Source organism: Heptranchias perlo, chromosome 2 (assembly GCF_035084215.1).
Source record: "Heptranchias perlo isolate sHepPer1 chromosome 2, sHepPer1.hap1, whole genome shotgun sequence".
NCBI classification, from domain to species: Eukaryota; Metazoa; Chordata; class Chondrichthyes; order Hexanchiformes; family Hexanchidae; genus Heptranchias; species Heptranchias perlo.
This window is the reverse complement of record NC_090326.1, coordinates 24,979,066-24,997,454: the sequence shown is the minus strand read 5'-3', so window position 1 is coordinate 24,997,454 and position 18,389 is coordinate 24,979,066. Positions and strand designations below refer to the sequence as shown.

The following is an 18,389-nucleotide window of genomic DNA, read 5'->3' as shown; positions in this document are numbered from 1 at the left end:
GATTTCAGGTTTCTTGAATGGAAGTATGCAGATTTTTCATTTGTTTTTGATACACACACACACACACACAAAAAATATGTATGATCTGCCTTATCTCCTCACATCCCCAATCCCTTTCACCTCTCTGTGGTAACAAAGCGTGATGGGCAATCTCTTGAAGTCTTGCCACATCCGAAGCTTTGGCAGAAATGTGATCTGTGGCAAGTCATATCAACCTTGAAAAGGTCCAAGAATTGGTCCAACTCCCGGTGGAGATTACACTGTGGCGACATCATTGCCTTAAGTGACACGGAAACGTAAGTTGTTTTTCCACTAAGTGATGCCCAAGAAATTAGAAGAACAATTTGGTCTAGCTAAAGATTAGTAGAGGCCAAAGAGTAGCAGGAAGGTACATAGGCAGCAGATATAGAGAATAATAAGGAAAGAGGGCAGCTCCAGTTACTGATGATTCCAGTTTATTCTCACAGCCTCGTCTTCATGTCTAGTTACAGTCGTAAACAAAGTCATAGTTGCTTGGCTCCTTCGGGATGGGAGGCGGGGCTTCTGGAATTTGGATATTCTCTAGGTCGAGGAGGCGAAGCTTCATCTCCATGCTGAGGAGCGTGTCGAGGTCGTTCTTGGTCAGCTCGCTCAACATCTCCTTCCCGAGCAGAGCGTTCAGCCCATCTGTCCACACGCAATACTGGAAAAGAGAAAGGGACGGTGTTGAGAACAATCGACATCCTATACTCATCGACTTAAGTTTCCTGCTTGCTCGGTGTCTCGATTCCTTGTGTGGATCTGTCAGGCCGTTCTACAAGGAAGCTACAGAATCAACGCCAAGACCATCGCTGAATTCGCAGTGCTGCCATCTTACCTCAGGGAGAATCTTACATTTCTTGCTTTCTGTCTCAAGTCAGCAAGTGACATTATCGAGCGTTCACAGTGTTATGCAATTCTAAATACTTTAATTGCCCATGTTCTTTTCCAGCTCATAGGGGGGCCATTCAGCGTTTGGATTTTTCATTCTCATTAACGAAGCGTCAAACCCTATTAAAAGTGTCTTTTTACACATGGGGAAGGCTGAGTGCACACAATCCTACATTTACAAACAGCAAGCATTATGGGATAACTACTGATTAATGGATTGGCTTGCTACACATTTTTTCCCATCACTATTATACACAAAATCTTATTATAATGAACTTACTATATCTTACGATATCATCCATCTCAATATTAGCTAATATATTTCCAATGACTGAAATCCAACTGCAAATACTAATTTGAACTGGACGGTGAGTTTGCTGATTTATTAAAAGGCAGTGAATGCATTATGTTGGCTCTAATTTGGTCACTATGATGATGAATGTGTTGGAGCTGGTGTATTCAAGGCTGCTTGTTTGTTAGGACTGCAACACATTGCATCAGAATTCGTGACTGTTGAATAATGAACCAAAGTGTAGGGCTTGATATTGAAGTGCTTTTCATTTTCCAGTTATGAACTGTTCCACAGGTAGGACAGGGGGGTTAGAAAGACTTTCTTTTATCCAACCCATTTCCTCCTCATTTCCCCCATTTCCATGGGTCTCGGACTAACTATGGTCAAGGAGGTGGGTAGGTGACCTCCAATAATGCCACTCTTACCAGCAAATAGGAGGTAAACAAGGTGACATTGCTTCCCTCATTGACAAATTGCTTGATCTTTCCTCGATGCTCTCACATAGTGAAGACCCTATCTCGCCACCCCATGGCATCCAAAAAAGTTGTGCTATTAATCATTTGTAATCTTCAAGGTGCGAAGTTAGTTTTTAAATTGCCAAAATTGAATACTATTTGGACGTAGGATGTCCCGCTCCCAACTGTAAGTGCTTCTTCCCACCTCCCCTTCCTCAAGACTGCCCCCCGTCACAGCTTTTCCTAGGTTGAAGGCAGCAGGTGACCGATCCCAGGCCTCTTGCACTCCCCATCTACAATTGGGAATGAGGAGTTGCTCAATACTGGCCCAGGATGATGCTTCCTATAATTATATCTCCCTCCCTGCAGGGTTAGTAACCACCCTCTGCTTGGCATCTCCAGGCTGGTACAGGAACTCACTGTGTGGGGAGCCACAGGTTTATAACCCACCCACCCGCCTCCACACTTTCAATAATGCACAATTTACTTCCAATCATTGATCATTCTGTTTTAAGGCAGAATGAAGAGTCATTTTCAATCTCAACAGGAATCACTTAGCAGAAAACCCCAACGTAGCTACGCACACCCTAGGCCTAGATACAATCAGTGTCTATGGGGTTCACTCCCACAGGTTAGGAGCCAGATAAGCTATTAGCGATGCAGTCACCATAGAGTTATGTTGTCCTACAAGTCAGAATAAACTTTTTTTATGCCAAGGAAGGTATTTTTATATCACGGCGTTTGAATTTTTAAATATAGCTTTGAACCGTCATTTTTATTCTTAATTTTTTTTTGAATTGAGGGGGGAACAGCCTTTTAAAAGTTGAAGACACATGCACAATTCAATAGTACAATGAAACCCAGGTAGATGATCCACTAATTTCTACCAAGGTGGTTTGTATGTGGAGTACAACAGGCAATAACCTGGTGAGGTTGGGCAGAAAAGCAAACTATAGTTCCGATTTTAGAATCAGTGTGGATAAAAGTGAAAGGATATAATACTTTGAAGAAAAACATATTGGGTTCAAGATGTTGGTGCTTTTGATCACTGTAAAGATATACTTACTTGCTTATACCACAATTTATGACCAAAAAATGTGCAGGAGAGGCACATAGAAGCATACTCGAGTGAAGGGTCAGTGACAGAGGTGTTTTATGGAGATTCTCCATAATGAGGAAAGTGTAAATGTGATACATCACCGCAGATAGTGCTTCAGAAAGGTTAGAATGAGGGGAATAGTATCATTAACTTAAGGAGTCAGTACAGCTTTCAAAATCAAACATGACTCGTGACCTCTAACATCCTTCAGCACTTTTCCTGTTTGAGTTATTAAAAATACTTTTCTTTAAATAGTGAGTGCTGATTACATCTTTATCGGTACTGAGGGGCTGACAGTGCGAGGGGGATGAATTAGCACTCGCAAGTGACACGGTGTGATTACTGACTCATTCTGGGCTGGTGACAAAATCCACAGGTGTTAGCTTGGCTCCCTCTCACTGCTGAGTTCAATAACTCATTTACGTTACCACTCGCGCACACTGTCTGAAGGCAAATATATGACAAAAATAAAAATCAAGAGACAGAGAAAAAAATATCAGAATTAATCACATCACGAGTTTTCTTTTAAATGCAAAAGAGTCCCGATTATATCATTTAAAAAAAAATCCAGCTGAAGATGACTCCCTATTCCCAGTTCAGCATTGGCTTGATCTGTTCACAGGACAACAATATGTCCCAGAATCAACAGGGGGGCAGGCCATATTAGATTTAACAATGAGTAACGAGCCAGATTCAGTTAACAGCCCAACGGTGTGTGAACATTTATCTAATAGCGATCATAATATGATCGAGTTCAACCTTGTGTCCGTATCAGCTACTAAGATTCTAAATTTAGGTAAGGCCAACTTCAACGGGATGAGACAGAGACTGTCCACAGTAAACTGGGCAAATCTGTTAATGGGTAAATCGACAGAAGATCAGTAGGGGGTGTTTAAAAAAGAATTTAACATGCTACAGAACCAGTTTATACCCCTAAGGGGCAAGAGCTCTACTTGCCAAAAAAAAACAGCCATGGACGACAAAAGTGGTAAGGGACAACATAAAACTTTTTAAAAAAGCATACAAAAAATAGCACAGATCCTGGCAAATGGGAGAGATACAAAGAACAGGAAAGGGTGACAAAACAGATAGTAAGAGCTACAAAAAGGGAGTATGAAAAGAAACTTGCAAAGGATATCAAAATCAACACAAAAAGTTTTTACAATTATATTAGGAAAAGGAGAGCAGTCAAGAGCAAATAATTACTTTGCATCAGTATTTATCTGCACACTGATTGCCTTGGCAACGGGCAGTTGAAAAAACTGTCTGTAATCACCAAGCACTGTTCTGTGAATTATAAATGCGATTTCATTTCGAGGATTTCATTTCGTTCACCTGAGGAAGGAGGAAGCCTCCGAAAGCTTGTGAATTTAAAATAAAATTGCTGGACTATAACTTGGTGTTGTAAAATTGTTTACAATTGTCAACCCCAGTCCATCACCGGCATCTCCACATCAGTATTTACAGTAGAGGAAGAGGATAGCATGCTGGGCACCTCAAGGAAATTAATTTTGAATCAGGGACGGGGACTCACCATAATTAACGTAAGCAAATTATCAGTAATGAAGAAAATAATGGCAATAAAGAGTGACAAATCCCCAGGGCCAAATGGTTTCCATCCCAGGGTTTTAAAGGAAATAGGTGAGGACATTGAAGATGCCCTAACTATAATCGGCTCCAGACCTCATTACAGCCTTGGTCCAAACATGGACAAAAGAGCTGAATTCCAGAGGTGAGGTGAGAGTAACTGCACTTGACATCAAGGCAGCATTTGACCGAGTGTGGCACCAAGGAGCCCTGGTAAAATTGAAGTCAATGGGAATCAGGGGGAAAACTCTCCAGTGGCTGGAGTCATACCTAGCACAAAGGAAGATGGTGGTGGTTGTTGGAGGCCAATCATCACAGCCCCAGGACATTGCTGCAGGAGTTCCTCAGGGTAGTGTCCTGGGCCCCACCATCTTCAGCTGCTTCATCAATGACTTCCCTCCATCATAAGGTCAGAAATGGGGATGTTCGCTGATGATTGCACAGTGTTCAGTTCCATTCACAACCCCTCAGATAATGAAGCAGTCCGTGCTCGCATGCAGCAAGACCTGGACAACATCCAGGCTTGGGCTCATAAGTGGCAAGTAACATTCGTGCCAGATAAGTGCCAGGCAATGACCATCTCCAACAAGAGAGAGTCTAACCACCTCCCCTTATATTCAACGGCATTACCATCGCCGAATCCCCCAACATCAACATCCTGGGGGGGTCACCACTGACCAGAAACTTAACTGGACCAGCCACATAAATACTGTGGCTACAACAGCAGGTCAGAGGCTGGGTATTCTATGGCAAGTGACTCACCTCCTGACTCCCCAAAGCCTTTCCACCATCTACAAGGCACAAATCAGGAGTGTGATGGAATACTCTCCACTTGCCTGGATGAGTGCAGCTCCAACAACACTCAAGAAGCTCAACACCATCCAGGACAAAGCAGCCCGCATGATTGGCACCCCATCCACCACCCTAAACATTCACTCCCTTCACCACCGGCGCACCGTGGCTGCGGTGTGTACCATCCACAGCATGCACTGCAGCAACTCGCCAAGGCTTCTTTGACAGCACCTCCCAAACCCGCGACCTCTACCACCTAGAAGGACAAGGGCAGCAGGCACATGGGAACAACACCACCTGCACGTTCCCCTCCAAGTCACACACCATCCTGACTTGGAAATATATCGCCATTCCTTCATTGTCGCTGGGTCAAAATCCTGGAACTCCCCAACTAACAGCACTGTGGGAGAACCTTCACCACACGGACTGCAGCGGTTCAAGAAAGCGGCTCACCACCACCTTCTCAAGGGCAATTAGGGATGGGCAATAAATGCTGGCCTTGCCAGCGACGCCCACATCCCATGAACGAATAAAAAAAAATCTTCCAAAGTTCTCTCGATTCAGGAACCATTACTTTAGATTGGAAAACTGCACGTGTCACTCCTCTATTTAAGAAAGGTGAGAGGGAAATAAGGGAATTACTGGCAAGTCAGCCGAACATCTGTTGTCGGGAAATTATTAGAGTCTATAATTAAGGAGAGAGTGACTGAACACCTTGAAAATTTTCAGCTGATCAGAGAGAGCCAGTATGGATTTGTAAAGGGTAGGTCATGCCTGACGAGCCTGATTGAATTTTTTGAGAGGTGACTGAAGTAGTGGACAGGGGAATGTCTATGGATGTTGTTATATGAACTTCCAGAAGGCTTTTGATAAAGTCCCTCATACAACACTGTTAGCTTAAAGTTGAAGCTCATGGAATTGAGGACAAATTATTGGCCTGGGTAGGAAATTGGCTGAGCGGCAGGAGACAGAGAGTAGGGATAATGGGTAGGTACTCAAATTGGCAGGAAGTGACTAGTGGTGTCCCATTGTTTAATAACGACTTAGATGACGGGATAGAGTGCCACATATCCAAGTTTGCCGATGACACAAAGATAGGCAGCATTGAAAGCAGTGTAGATGGAAGCATAAAATTAGAGAGCTATTAATAGATTAAGTGAATGGGCAAAACTGTGGCAAATGGATTTCAATGTAGGCAAGTGTGAGGTCATCCACCTTGGACCTAAAATGGATAAATCAGAGTACTTTCTAAATGGTGAAAAGCTCGAAACAGTGGAGGTCCATAGAGAATTAGGATCCATGTACATAGATCATTAAAATGTCGTGGACAGGTACAGAAAATAATCAAAAAGGCTAATGGAATGCTGGCCTTTATATCTAGAGGACTAGAATATAAGGGGGTAGAATTTATGCTACAGCTATACAAAGCCCTGGTTAGACCACACCTGGAGTACTGTGTTCAGTTCTGGGCACCGCACCTTAGGAAGGATACACTGGCCTTGGAGAAAGTGCAGTGTAGATTTACTACAATGATACCTGGACTCCAAGGGTTAAATTACGAGGAGAGATTACACAAACTAGGGTTGTATTCCCTGGAATTCAGAAGATTAAGAGGTGATTTGATTGAAGTTTTCAAGATATTAAGGGGAACTGATAGGATAGAGAGAGAGAAACTATTTCCGTTGATTGGGGAGTCTAGGACCAGGGGACATATCCTAAAAATTAGAGCCAGTACTTTCAGGAGTGTCATTAGGAAACACTTCTGTATGCAAAGAGTGGTGGAAGTTTGGAACTCTAGTTTACAAATGACAGTTGATGCTAGCTCAATTGTTAATTTTAAATCTGAGATTGATAGATTTTTGTTAACCAAAGTTATTAAAGGATATGGGGCTGAGGCGGGTATTTGGAGTTAGGTCACAGATCAGCCAGGTGGCGGAACAGGCTCGAGGGGCTAAATGGCCTACTCCTGTTCCTATAAGCATTATTGCAGATCTATTTCACTATGTAACCTGCTGGTTCTGTTTTGCCGCAGTGTTGAATTTTGTTATTGTCTTGGTATTTGTCACATTGAATTGTATTGGTTTTAGGCATCATTTACTCAGGACTGTGAAGTTCAAATGAATGCACAAAAATGAAGCATGTGTTGTTTACTTTATGCAAGAAACTGTTTGCAGAGTTATTAGCTGTGAACAGGGTTCCTGTACAGTACACACTCTCCCTCTCCAAGGCAGTCTGATAGACCGTACAGGTTAGAGAAGCCTAAACTAGATCCTGGCTGGCTTCCCACACTAAAAGAGAAGCCATATTTAACAGCCTGTTATAATAATATGCTTCTTGTGTGGTTCCCCAAGGCAAATTTTACACTGGGTCTACTGTACTTTCATGCATCAATTTACAGCTCAAGCAGCAGAACTCTTAAATAAAAAGGCAAATGCTTGTGCGATCCAGCCCCAAGACTGACCAACGCTTAGGTCGGCTTGCCTTGGTTGCTAGGCGCACTTTGTCAATTGGAGTGGCGTGCAATTGTTGCACCTCCTGAGTCATCGTGATTTAATCCGCGCCTTCAGTTGGATCGAGACAGGCCGAGCGACCTCCAATCAGTGCCGCACAGAGTTTCGGCACACGTTTGACTGTGATTTACCCTACAGGCAAAGTGGGGAAACGGTGCACTGGCCAAAGTAGACCGAGAGGAGAAGACAGCTAAATGAGCAATAAAGGGGGGGGGGGGGGGTTTAAAATTTTGTGAGTGAGAAATCCACAGACTCGACACTTCTGATCTCCCAAGCAGGAAGGGGTTACATAGTGACAAGAAGCACCTATGAGGACAATAAAAGAGAAGCAAGTATCACTGAATTTTCATCAAGGCCTGTACTACCATGTTTGCTTTTACCTTATTTTTGTCCAAACCGACTCAATAGCAACAGGAGCACAAAGTGTCTGACATACTCTATATATTATGATCCTAACTGTATGAAGTTAATATACTGAATTCATCTAATTCTCCGAATTTATAGATGATATATGAAGAGAAAATACTGAACTCACCAAAAGTCTTGACTTAAAGATTTTATTTGAAGCAATTTTGACAGACAATTCCTCATTTGAAATTATTCATGACTTTTATTTTGTAAAGTTCCGTTAGATAAAATATTAATGGATAATTCTTCAAAGCTCACCACAGTTACTCCGTCAAGTGCAAAGCAGCCAAGAAAGCAGTTTAGAAGTAACATCAATGTAAGGGAGGAGTTACACTTACTTCATGCTTGTCAGGAGCAATAAAATTCAAAGAGTCATCTGGGTCGTACAGGATAGAGAATGCGAGCTCCAACACCTCCTGCAGAGACCAAAACAGAGCCACAGTATGAGGAGTCAGTCAAACGACCGGCACCATGTACAAGGGAAGAGGCCAGCCTATCATGTCAGCTCACGTCCAAAGCACAAGAGTATCACAATTTTTTTTAATGAATGTCAAATTTCAGTGGAACACAACAACAACTTGCATTTATATAGCACCGTTAACGTAGTAAAACATCCCAAAGAGCTTCACAGGAGCATTATCAAACAAAATTTGACATTAAAGTCAATTTCATCTGTCAAGGCCAGCCTTTATTGCCTTATTAGAGGCAACCACATTGGTGCAGGACTGGACTCACATATCGGCCAAACTGGGTAAGGATGGTATGATTCCTTTCCTGAAGGACATTAGTGAATCCAACAGCTTTCTGGTCACCTTTTACTGGTACCAGCTTTTCATTTCCAAATTTCAATTGAATTCAAATTCTCAAACCACCATGGTGAGATTTGAACACACACTTTCTGGATTGATTAGTTCATAGTCTCCAGATTACTAGGCCAGTAAGCTAACCACTACACTACCGCACCTAAGTCTAGCATCAGTGCACAGATAAAGCCCATCACTGAGGGCTGGGTTCTGAAAGTTGCACCATCCCTTTAGTATTCAAGAAGCATTGTTCTCTGAGCTGCTGCTGTTCGTGTGCATCCTCCACACATTCAGAGGATTTTTCATTCCAATCTCTTGCCTGCACTCAGCGTGACAGCGCAATCTCGTTCCAGGATTCATCACTTCTGGTGGGAAAAATCCAACACGGCAGCTTTCACACTGAATCAAGCAAGCCTATAACTGAGTCTCAGAAGCATTTCCTGTTTATTTAACAGCTTGGGAATTGTAATGAAGGAACACGGGAGATAGAAAATGACAGCAGCCAGAGACCCCACATGGGATTCAATCCAGGTTATTGGAGGTATTACTGTATCAAAGACATCCGCCACCAACTAATTTAGGGTAAAGAGTTAACTAAAATGCTGGAACGAGGCAGAGAAGGGGAGGAATGTAAGGGTTAGATTTCGTAACAAGCATTTTATCACTAATGTCAAATATGATGGAACAGAATTGTAGCATTCATTTTCCTCTCCCGTTACTCCTACATCAGAGCCCGACTGAACAACAACAACTTGCATTTATATAGTGCCTTTAACGTAGTAAAACGTCCCAAGGCACTTCACAGGAGCGTTATCAAACTAAATCTGACACTGAGCCACATAAGGAGATATTAGGGCAGGTGACCAAAAGCTTGGTCAAAGAAGTAAGTTTTAAGGAGCATCTTAAAGGAGGAGAGAGGTAGAGAGGTGGAGAGGTTTAGGGAGCGAATTCCAGAGCTTAGGGCCAAGGCAGCTGAAGGCATGGCCGCCAATGGTGGAGCGATTAAAATCGGGGATGCGCAAGAGGCAAGAATTGGAGGAGCGCAGAGATCTTGGAGTGTTGTCGGGCTGGAGGAGGTTACAGAGGTAGGGAGGGGCGAGGCCATGGAGGGACCCGAAAACAATATGAGAATATTAAAATTGAGGCGTTCCTGGACCCATTGCCAATGTACAGGGGTGATGGGTGAACAGGACTTGGGGCGAGTTAGGATGCTAGCAGCAGAGCTTTGGATGCCGTCTAGTTTATGGAGGGTGGAAGTTGGGAGGCCAGCCAGGACAGCATTGGAATAGCCCAGTCAGCAGGTGACAAAGGCATGGATGAGGGTTTCAGTGGATGAGCTGAAGCAGAGGCGGAGAAGGGCGATGTTATGGAGGTGGATGTAGGCGGTCTTGGTGATGGAGCGGATATGTGGTCAGAAGCTCATCGGAGGGTCAAATAGGACGGCAAGGTTGTGAGTGGTCTGGTTCAGCCTCAGGCAGTGGCCAGGGTGAGGGATGGAGTTGGTGGCTAGGGAATAGAGTTTGCGGTGGGGACCAAAGACAATGGCTTCGATCTTCCCAATATTTAGATGGAGGAAATTTTTGCTCATCCAGTACTAGATGTCGGACAAGCAGTGTACAAATCAGAGACAGTGGAGGGGTCTAGAGAGGGGGTTGTGAGGTACAGCTGGGTGTCACCAGCGTACATGTGGAACCTGACGTTGTGTTTTCGGATGATGTCGCCGAGGGGCAGCATGTAGATGAGAAATAGGAGGGGCCAAAGATAGATCATAGGGCACTTCCGAGGTAATGGTGTGGGAGCGGGAAGAGAAGCCATTGCAGGTGATTCTCTGGCTACGACTGGGTAGATAAGAATGGAACCAGGTGAGCGCAGTCCCACACAGTTGGACGACGGAGGGGGGGCATTGGAGGAGGATGATGTGGTCAACCGTGTCAAAGACTGCAGACAAGTCGAGAAGGATGAGGAGGGAGAGTTTACCACAGTCACAGTCACATAGGATGTCTTTAATAAGGGCCGTTTCAGTACTGTGGCAGGGGAGGAAACCTGATTGGAGGGATTCAAATATGGAGTTGCGGGAAAGATGGGCATGGGTTTGGGATGTGACACCACGTTCAAGGACTTTGGAGAGGAAAGGGAGGTTGGAGATGGGACAGTAGTTTGCAAGGACAGAGGGGCCAAGGGTGGGTTTTTTGAGGAGGGGGTGATGACGGCAGATTCGAAGGGGAGGGGGCAGTACCTGAAGAGAGGGAACCGTTAACAATATCAGCTAACATGGGGCCAGGAAGGGATGTTGAGTGGTCAGTAGTTTGGTGGGAATAGGGTCAAGGGAGCAGGAGGTGGGTCTCATGGTCAAGATGAGCTCGGAGAGAGCATGAAGGAAGATAGGAGAGAAACTAGAGAAAGAGGCGAGTTCAGGGCTAGGGCAGGGGGGAACGTAGGGGAAGTTTAGCTTGTTGGGCTAGGGGAAGGGAAGGAAGCAGCAGAGGCAATTGAATGGATGATCTTATTCTTAGTGACAAAGAAGTCCATGAGCTCCTCGCACTTGTTGTTGGAGGTAAGGGTGGACTGGGCAGGGGAGAGGGGTTCAAGGAGATGGTGTGTAGTGGAGAAGAGTCTGAAACAGCAAGTGTGCAACCTGTTCCCACTCAATGGGGGCAATTTTAATCTAGCCCGTCCGTCAGGAGACTGACGGGATCAGGAGCAATACTGATTTTACACCTAGTCTGATTTTAGACAAATGGAGTTGCAGAACCGTTCTTACACTGGCTGACGTAGGCTGCTAATTGATTAAAGACTCTTCAAAATATAGAGAGATGGTAATCAAATGAAAACAAGAAGGGTCCCGTTTCCAAGCTGTAAGAGTCGCCAGCAAACGTCATCTGAGCTTGATGGGATCAAGTTCCTCGTTTTATATTTAAGGACAAGTCTTTTAACTAAACACCATAGAAAGTCAAATGCTTTTTACATGGTTAGCCTTTGGCTCAATGGGTAGCACGCTCACCTCTGAGTCAGGAAGGTTGTGGGTTCAAGTCCTACTCCAGAGATTTGATTATAAAATCTAGGCTGACACTCCTAGCACCAGTACTATTAGAGGTGTTATCTTTCAGATGAGATGTTAAATGGAGTCCCTATCTGCCCTCTCAGGTAGATGTGGAAGATTTCAACTCTGTGCAGTCCTGGCTAACATTTATCACCTTGCTGTGTGCAAATTGGCTGCTGCATTTCCTACATTACAACAGTGACTATACTTCATTGGCTGTAAAGCACTTTGGGACATCCTAAGGTTGTGAAAGACACTATAGAAATGCAAGTTCTTTCTTAAATGATCCATATGGAGTTGATTTTGGATGTCTTGAGCAGTGTGCCGATGTCCTGATAAAAAAATTCTGTACAAAGTATCATTATTCCTGCAGCTTGAGTAACTTTTATTAATTCCATTGGGATGACTACACTAAAGGAATTTCATTATGAAGACAAAGGACATGGCAGTCAGATAAACAGGAGTAGGCTGAAGATAACATTTGCATTTAGCTCTGCTCCACTCTCCACATAATCAATCACATTAATATTCATTAGTGTGGAAACTTAAATGTACGTGTTTAGCAGAGGAGCAATAAGTTTTCCAGTTTGTTTCCAATGCCCTTGAACTTGCACAGGTTTTAACAGACAAAACCACAATGGATTAATGCCTTGAATGAGGGAGTCCGACCATCAAAATCCCAAAGTCAAAAAAAATAAAGCAGTAGAAAAGTATTTACATCTCCCCCCGCCCCCGTCTTCCTACCTGTTTATTTTTGTGATATGCTTTATTTAAAACACAAGATCATGCTATTCAAGGTCACTGATTTGTGGCTTTCATGGGAAAATAGAAAGAATAAGAACCAGAAAACACCTGCATAAATCCCAGCATTCCATCTAAATAGAATTTGACCCATTTAGTTATTAAATCAGTGATTCTAAATACATTAGACAGAAAAGTAAAGTGCACCGTCTTCAAACGTAACAGGAACAAAACGTTTTACTGAAAAATAAGTTTGTATATGCCGCATGCAGTGGATGTGGTAAATATTAAAGAAAGAGAGATTTGCATTTCTATAGCACCTTTCATGACCTCAGGAGGTTCCAAAGCACTTTACAGCCAATGAAGTACTTTTGAAGTGTAGTCACTGCTGTAATGTAGGGAAATGTGGCAGCCAATTAGCACAGAGCAAGGTCCCATAGACAGCAATTAAATAAATGACCAAATTATCTGTTTTAGTGATGTTGGTTGAGGAATAAACATTGGCCAGGACACCCAGGGAGAACCCCCCTCCTCTTCTTTGAAATAGTGAGTGGGATCTTTTACGTCCACCCGAGAGGGCAGACGGGGCCTCGGTTTAACATCTCATCTTGTAATAGTCCTGCACGTGTTTTCTTCTGCCTATTTAATTCTACTGTGGTTCAAAAAAATTACCATAGCATAAAAATGGAATCTTTTTAAAGTTCACAGTGAATGGTTACCTTATTTTGTTTAAGGGCACCCTTCTCCTTCATGTGTGGACAATCCTTTCCTGTCACGATAGCTTTGATATCGGCCACTGGTACTGTTAAAAAAAGAAACTCTTTGACACCACAATACATAGAATGACATAGAACTTTACAGCAGAGAAACAGGCCATTCGGCCCAACTGGCCTATGCTGATGTTTAATCGCTCCACGAGCCTCCTCCCACCTTACTTCATCTCACCCTATCAACATAGTTACAACACAGTGATATGATACTAGTGAGATGTACTGTTCATCTTCTAAGTCTGAGGTTTTGCCTTGTATTAAGTGATAGAATAGTTTAAAACAATTTAAAAAGGACGGTAAGGGTAAAATTTCCCGCTTGCAGGCACGCTCTTAGCCTCACTGATCAGGAGCACATATCAGGAGATTGAGCGTGCACAGCCCATAATTTTCTGGATTGACAGATGAGATGTGTAGCTCTGCCCCGGGAATCTGCAGCTGATTTCTCCCTGGTCACAGCTGCTCCCCGAACAAAAAACAGCAAACCAAATTTGCCACTAAAAGCAGCTGCGCAACATCTTTTTAAAAGCTTGATTCAATTGTACATGAATCAGTTCTGTGATGGCGCTATTGATGGCACAAGGTCGAGGCAGCTTTGCTGCCGTGCTGTGTTAATGCTCCTCACCCTCCTCAAATAACATTGGGAAGGGTGGAGAAAGAGAGGTCTGTGTGTTGCTGAATTACTTTTTTGCTGCAATCCAATTTAGCCCAGGTACAATGAAAGAACATTCATCTCTGTCGCCATTGTCTACGGACAGAATGCTACCTGTAGTCATCACATTCATTGAAAAGTATGCAGGACGCAAAGAACCTCTGCGAGTAGTTTATGTTAGTCTGAGGCCACTTACACTTGTCCTGCAAAGATTCATGTGGAACCTCTCCCTGAGGGCTCTCCTCCTGGTCTCCATAGTGCAAGACCTTGTGGTTTGGCGAAAGGCGGCAATACCAGAATTTGTCTGTAAAATTAAATATTTGGTCACTTCCATTATTGGTTTGTAAGCTTAATTTTCTGAGTATAAACACTCTTGTGCAAAATGTAGAATTTTTTTAAAAAGCGGAAGTGATACAGAAAACTGGATTCACCAAGGCTGAATCAGAAGAAACCCTCCAAAATCTGATTTGCCATTTCTTGGCGAGCTGGCCTTGCTACCTGGCACTGACCCTTCACGAGGGGGCATGTGCCAACCCAACTATCTGTGGATCTCACAACGCTATGCAATTGGTGCACAAAAAGCAAGAGGTAGCCACGGTAGTACACCCAAGGACTGATACCACTCACCCAGACCCCTGTATCAGCTGTAAGCCACTTTGTAAGGATCCCCCCCTGCCGGTCGATATTATGTACACTGAACCATGTACATTGTATACCACTAAAACAATACATGAATATACAGCAATGTCTTATAACATAAATGCAATGCAAAGCCCTAGAGCTTAAATGATCATGAGACTCATTACCTTGAGTATAGAAGATTAAGGGGTGATCTAATTGAGTTGTATAAGATGATTAAAGGATTAAAAGGTAGATAGAGAGAAGCTATTTCCTCTGGTGGGGGTATAACCTTAAAATTAGCTAGGCCATTCAGAGGTGATGTCAGGAGGCACGTCTTCACACAAAGGCGAGTGGAAATCTGGACTTCTCTCCCCCAAAAAGCTGTTGAGGCTGGGGGTCAATTGAAAATCTCAAAACTGAGATTGATAGATTTTTGTTGGGCAACGGTATTAAGGGATATGGAACCAAGGCGGGTAGGTGGAGTTATGTATGCCATGATCTAACTGAATGGCGGAACAGGCTTGAGGGGCTGAATGGCCGACTCCTGTTCCTATGACAGAAGCTGTGTGGATTCTGCCTTTCTCAATTTCTCTCTGTTTTGATGAAGGCATCGGGTTTCCATTGTATTTTATTGGAATCAAAACAAGAGGAGGAGGAGAATATAGAATCACCTGCGAGTGCAACAGAAGGTCCTCGCTGCTCAAAAAGGATCTGAAGTTCAATTGGAGGAGATAAACAATCGACTTCCAACTCATTTCCATGGCTTTGAATTTAGCCTTCAAACACTGGCACCAAAACTAACAGCAGCAAGATTTACATTCTCAATATGGCCTGCTCATGTCTCCCTGCCTTGTGGCAGTGTACTGCCCAGAGTCTACAGTGCACTATATAATTTCACACCATTTTCAACCACCACACCATTGACTACATGCCAATTTCCAATCTCAAGGTCTGAATGTTGGGCCTGATGTTGACATGGCTGACGGAAGAAGTTTTGATCCTGACTGGTTATATGAATTGCAGGAGAGTGCCGTCGATAGAGACCCGAAGTGGGGTGATATCTGAAAGTGAGCTTCAGCAGGCTTTATCCAATTGAACATGGACAGCTTTCAATCCAAAGACTGTCCTGTACATCATAGGAATGTTTGACTGGAAAAATAGAGGTGTGGATTTCAAGTTAGGGATCAGTATCAAACCCAATTCCAGTGTATTTCACGTAAATTCAAAAAGACCCAAAGTTGTCCAAGATGAAAGGATGGTGATGAGCACACAATAGAGGCACGTGTGTAGAATTTTAATGCTCCAAACTCCTTGAACATGTTGCCGCCTCCCTAATCCATGCCCATCTTTCCCGCAACTCCATGTTTGAGCACCTCCGATCAGGTTTCTATCCCCACCACAACACTGAAACAGCCCTAATCAAAGTCACAAATGACATCCTCTGTGACTGTGGAGCACTATCCCTCCACATCCTTCTCAACCTGTCTGCAGCCTTTGAAACGACTGACAACATCACCCACCTCCAAAGCCTCTCCTCCGTTGTCCAGCTAAATGGGATGGCCCTCGCCATCTTACCTATCCAATCATAGCCAGAGAATCTCCTGCAATGGCCTTTCTTCCCGCTCCCGCACCGTTACCTCTTGTGTCCCCTTCTATTGCTCATCCACATGCTGCTCCTCGGCGACATCATCCAAAGACATGACTTCAAATTCCACATGTACGCTGATGACACCCAGCTCTACCTCGCCACCACCTCACTCAACCCCTCCACTGCCTCTGTTGTCAGACTGTTTGTCCGACATCCAATTTTGGATGAGCAGAAATTTCCTCCAATTAAACATTGGGAAGACCGAAGCCTTCGGGCCCCCGCCACAAACTCCGTTCCATCGCAACCGATTCCATCCCCACTGTCTCAGGCTGAACCAGACTGTTTGCAACCTTGGTGTCCTATTTGACCCTGAGCTGAGGTTCCGATCCCATACCCTCTCCATCACAAAGACCGCCTACATCCCCCTCCGTAACATTGCCCGTCTCCGGCCCTGCCTCAGCTCATCTGCTGCTGAAACCCTCATCCATATTTTTGTTAGCTCTAGACGGCTATTCCAATGCTCTCCTGGCTGGCCTTCCATCTTCTATAAACTTGAGCTCATCCAAAACTCTGCTGCCGCATCCTAACTCTCACCAAGTCCTGTTCAACCATCATCCCTGTGCTTGCTGACCTACAATGGCAATGCCTCGATTTTAAAATTCTCATCCTCATGTTCAAATCCCTCCACGGCCTTGTCCCTCCCTATCTCTGGAACCTCCTCCAGCCCTACAACACTGCGAGATCTCTGCGTTCCTCCAATCCTAGCTTCTTGCGCATACCCCACTCCCTTCACCCCACCATTGGCAGTCATGCCTTCAGCTGTCCAGGCCCTAAGCACTGGAATTCTCTTCCTAAACTTCTCCACCTCTCTCTCCTCTTTTAAGACGCTCTTTAAAACCTACCACTGACCAAGCCTTTAGTCACCATCCAAATATCTTCATCTTTAGCTTGATGTCAATTTTTGTCTGACCACGCTCCTGTGAAGCGCCTTGGGACGTTTTTCTATGGTAAAGGCGCTCTTTAAATGCAAGTTGTTGCGTTCCACTGAATGTATGCAACATTGCTTTGAGAGAATTGACCAGAAACTTCCTTCCAGTGATGTGGGATGGTACAACAAATGCCAGCCTTGCCAACGTCACCCACAGACTGAGCACAAATAAAAATAATATAATCCGTAAAACTACAGAAATACATAAAGCTCTATATTGTGTAAGAGCTGCTTATTAAAAATGTACAAATTAATAATGGCTCAAAAAATTCCATCAATTATTGAGAACATAACTACTCTGACATTAGATGTGTGGGGTGATCTGTTGGATTGTGTTGACACTCAGCGGTGTCTGCATTTCCAATATTTATATATAATTGAAGTGTTTATTACGGTACAGACGGAGGGTTTAATGAAAGTCCTGTCTGCTCGGTACCTTGCCGCCGACGGCTGCTGATCTTCCTGAAGCAGGTTCCTTCACACAGTCGGTTCAGCCTCTGCTGTTTGACCAACTCCAGGATTTCAGGCTGAATCTTCTCCCTTAGTTCACTGCAGGCAGAAAAATCAATTGTCACAAACAGAGCCCTGCTCCTCATGGAAAAGGGGGGTGGGGGGCGAGGGTGGGCTATGGGGAGGGTGGGGGATGAATGTATGGGGGTGGGGAGAGTGTATGGGGAGTTGGTGTATGGGAGTGGGGAGTGAGTTTATGGAGGTGGGGGGAGTGTATGGGGAGTGGGGGTGTGTATGGGGGGGTTGAGTATTCGGGAGAGGGGGTATACCGGGGGTGGGTGTACGGAGGCACGGGTGTACAAGGGTTTGGGTGTATGGGGGTTTGGGTGTATGGGGAGTTGAGTGTTCGAGGGCGTGGGTGTACAGAGGGTCGGGTGTACAGGGTGGGGGGGGGTTTGAGTGTATGGGGGGTTGGGTGCACGGGGGGCATGGGCGACGGGGGCGTGGGCGTACGGGGGGTGGGTGTACAGGGGGTAGGGCGTATGGGGAAGTAGGCATTCAGCGGCATGGGCGTACGGTGGGGGTTGGATGTACAGGGGGGTGGATGTACGGGGGTGAGTGGGTGCAGAGGGGGAGGGGTTTACGGGGGGCGGGTGTGGGTGTACGGGACAGGGGTGGGTGCATGGG

General features: G+C 44.5%; 1 protein-coding gene across 4 annotated transcripts in view; it reads right to left on the bottom strand.

Annotated features, from left to right (window-relative positions):
* Positions 1-438: 438 nt before the first annotated feature.
* Positions 439-18,389, bottom strand: part of elmo1 (engulfment and cell motility 1 (ced-12 homolog, C. elegans)) — a 282,334-nt gene continuing 264,383 nt past the window's right edge. For all 4 annotated transcript variants that reach the window (XM_068001271.1, XM_068001264.1, XM_068001286.1 and 1 more), the window contains 5 exons: positions 17,689-17,801; positions 14,252-14,359; positions 13,356-13,438; positions 8,391-8,468; positions 439-682 (listed from right to left, as the gene is read on the bottom strand). In XM_068001271.1, coding sequence (XP_067857372.1) covers positions 482-682; positions 8,391-8,468; positions 13,356-13,438; positions 14,252-14,359; positions 17,689-17,801 — 583 coding nt within the window. In that variant the 3' untranslated portion in view covers positions 439-481. The remainder of the gene's footprint in view (positions 683-8,390; positions 8,469-13,355; positions 13,439-14,251; positions 14,360-17,688; positions 17,802-18,389) is intronic.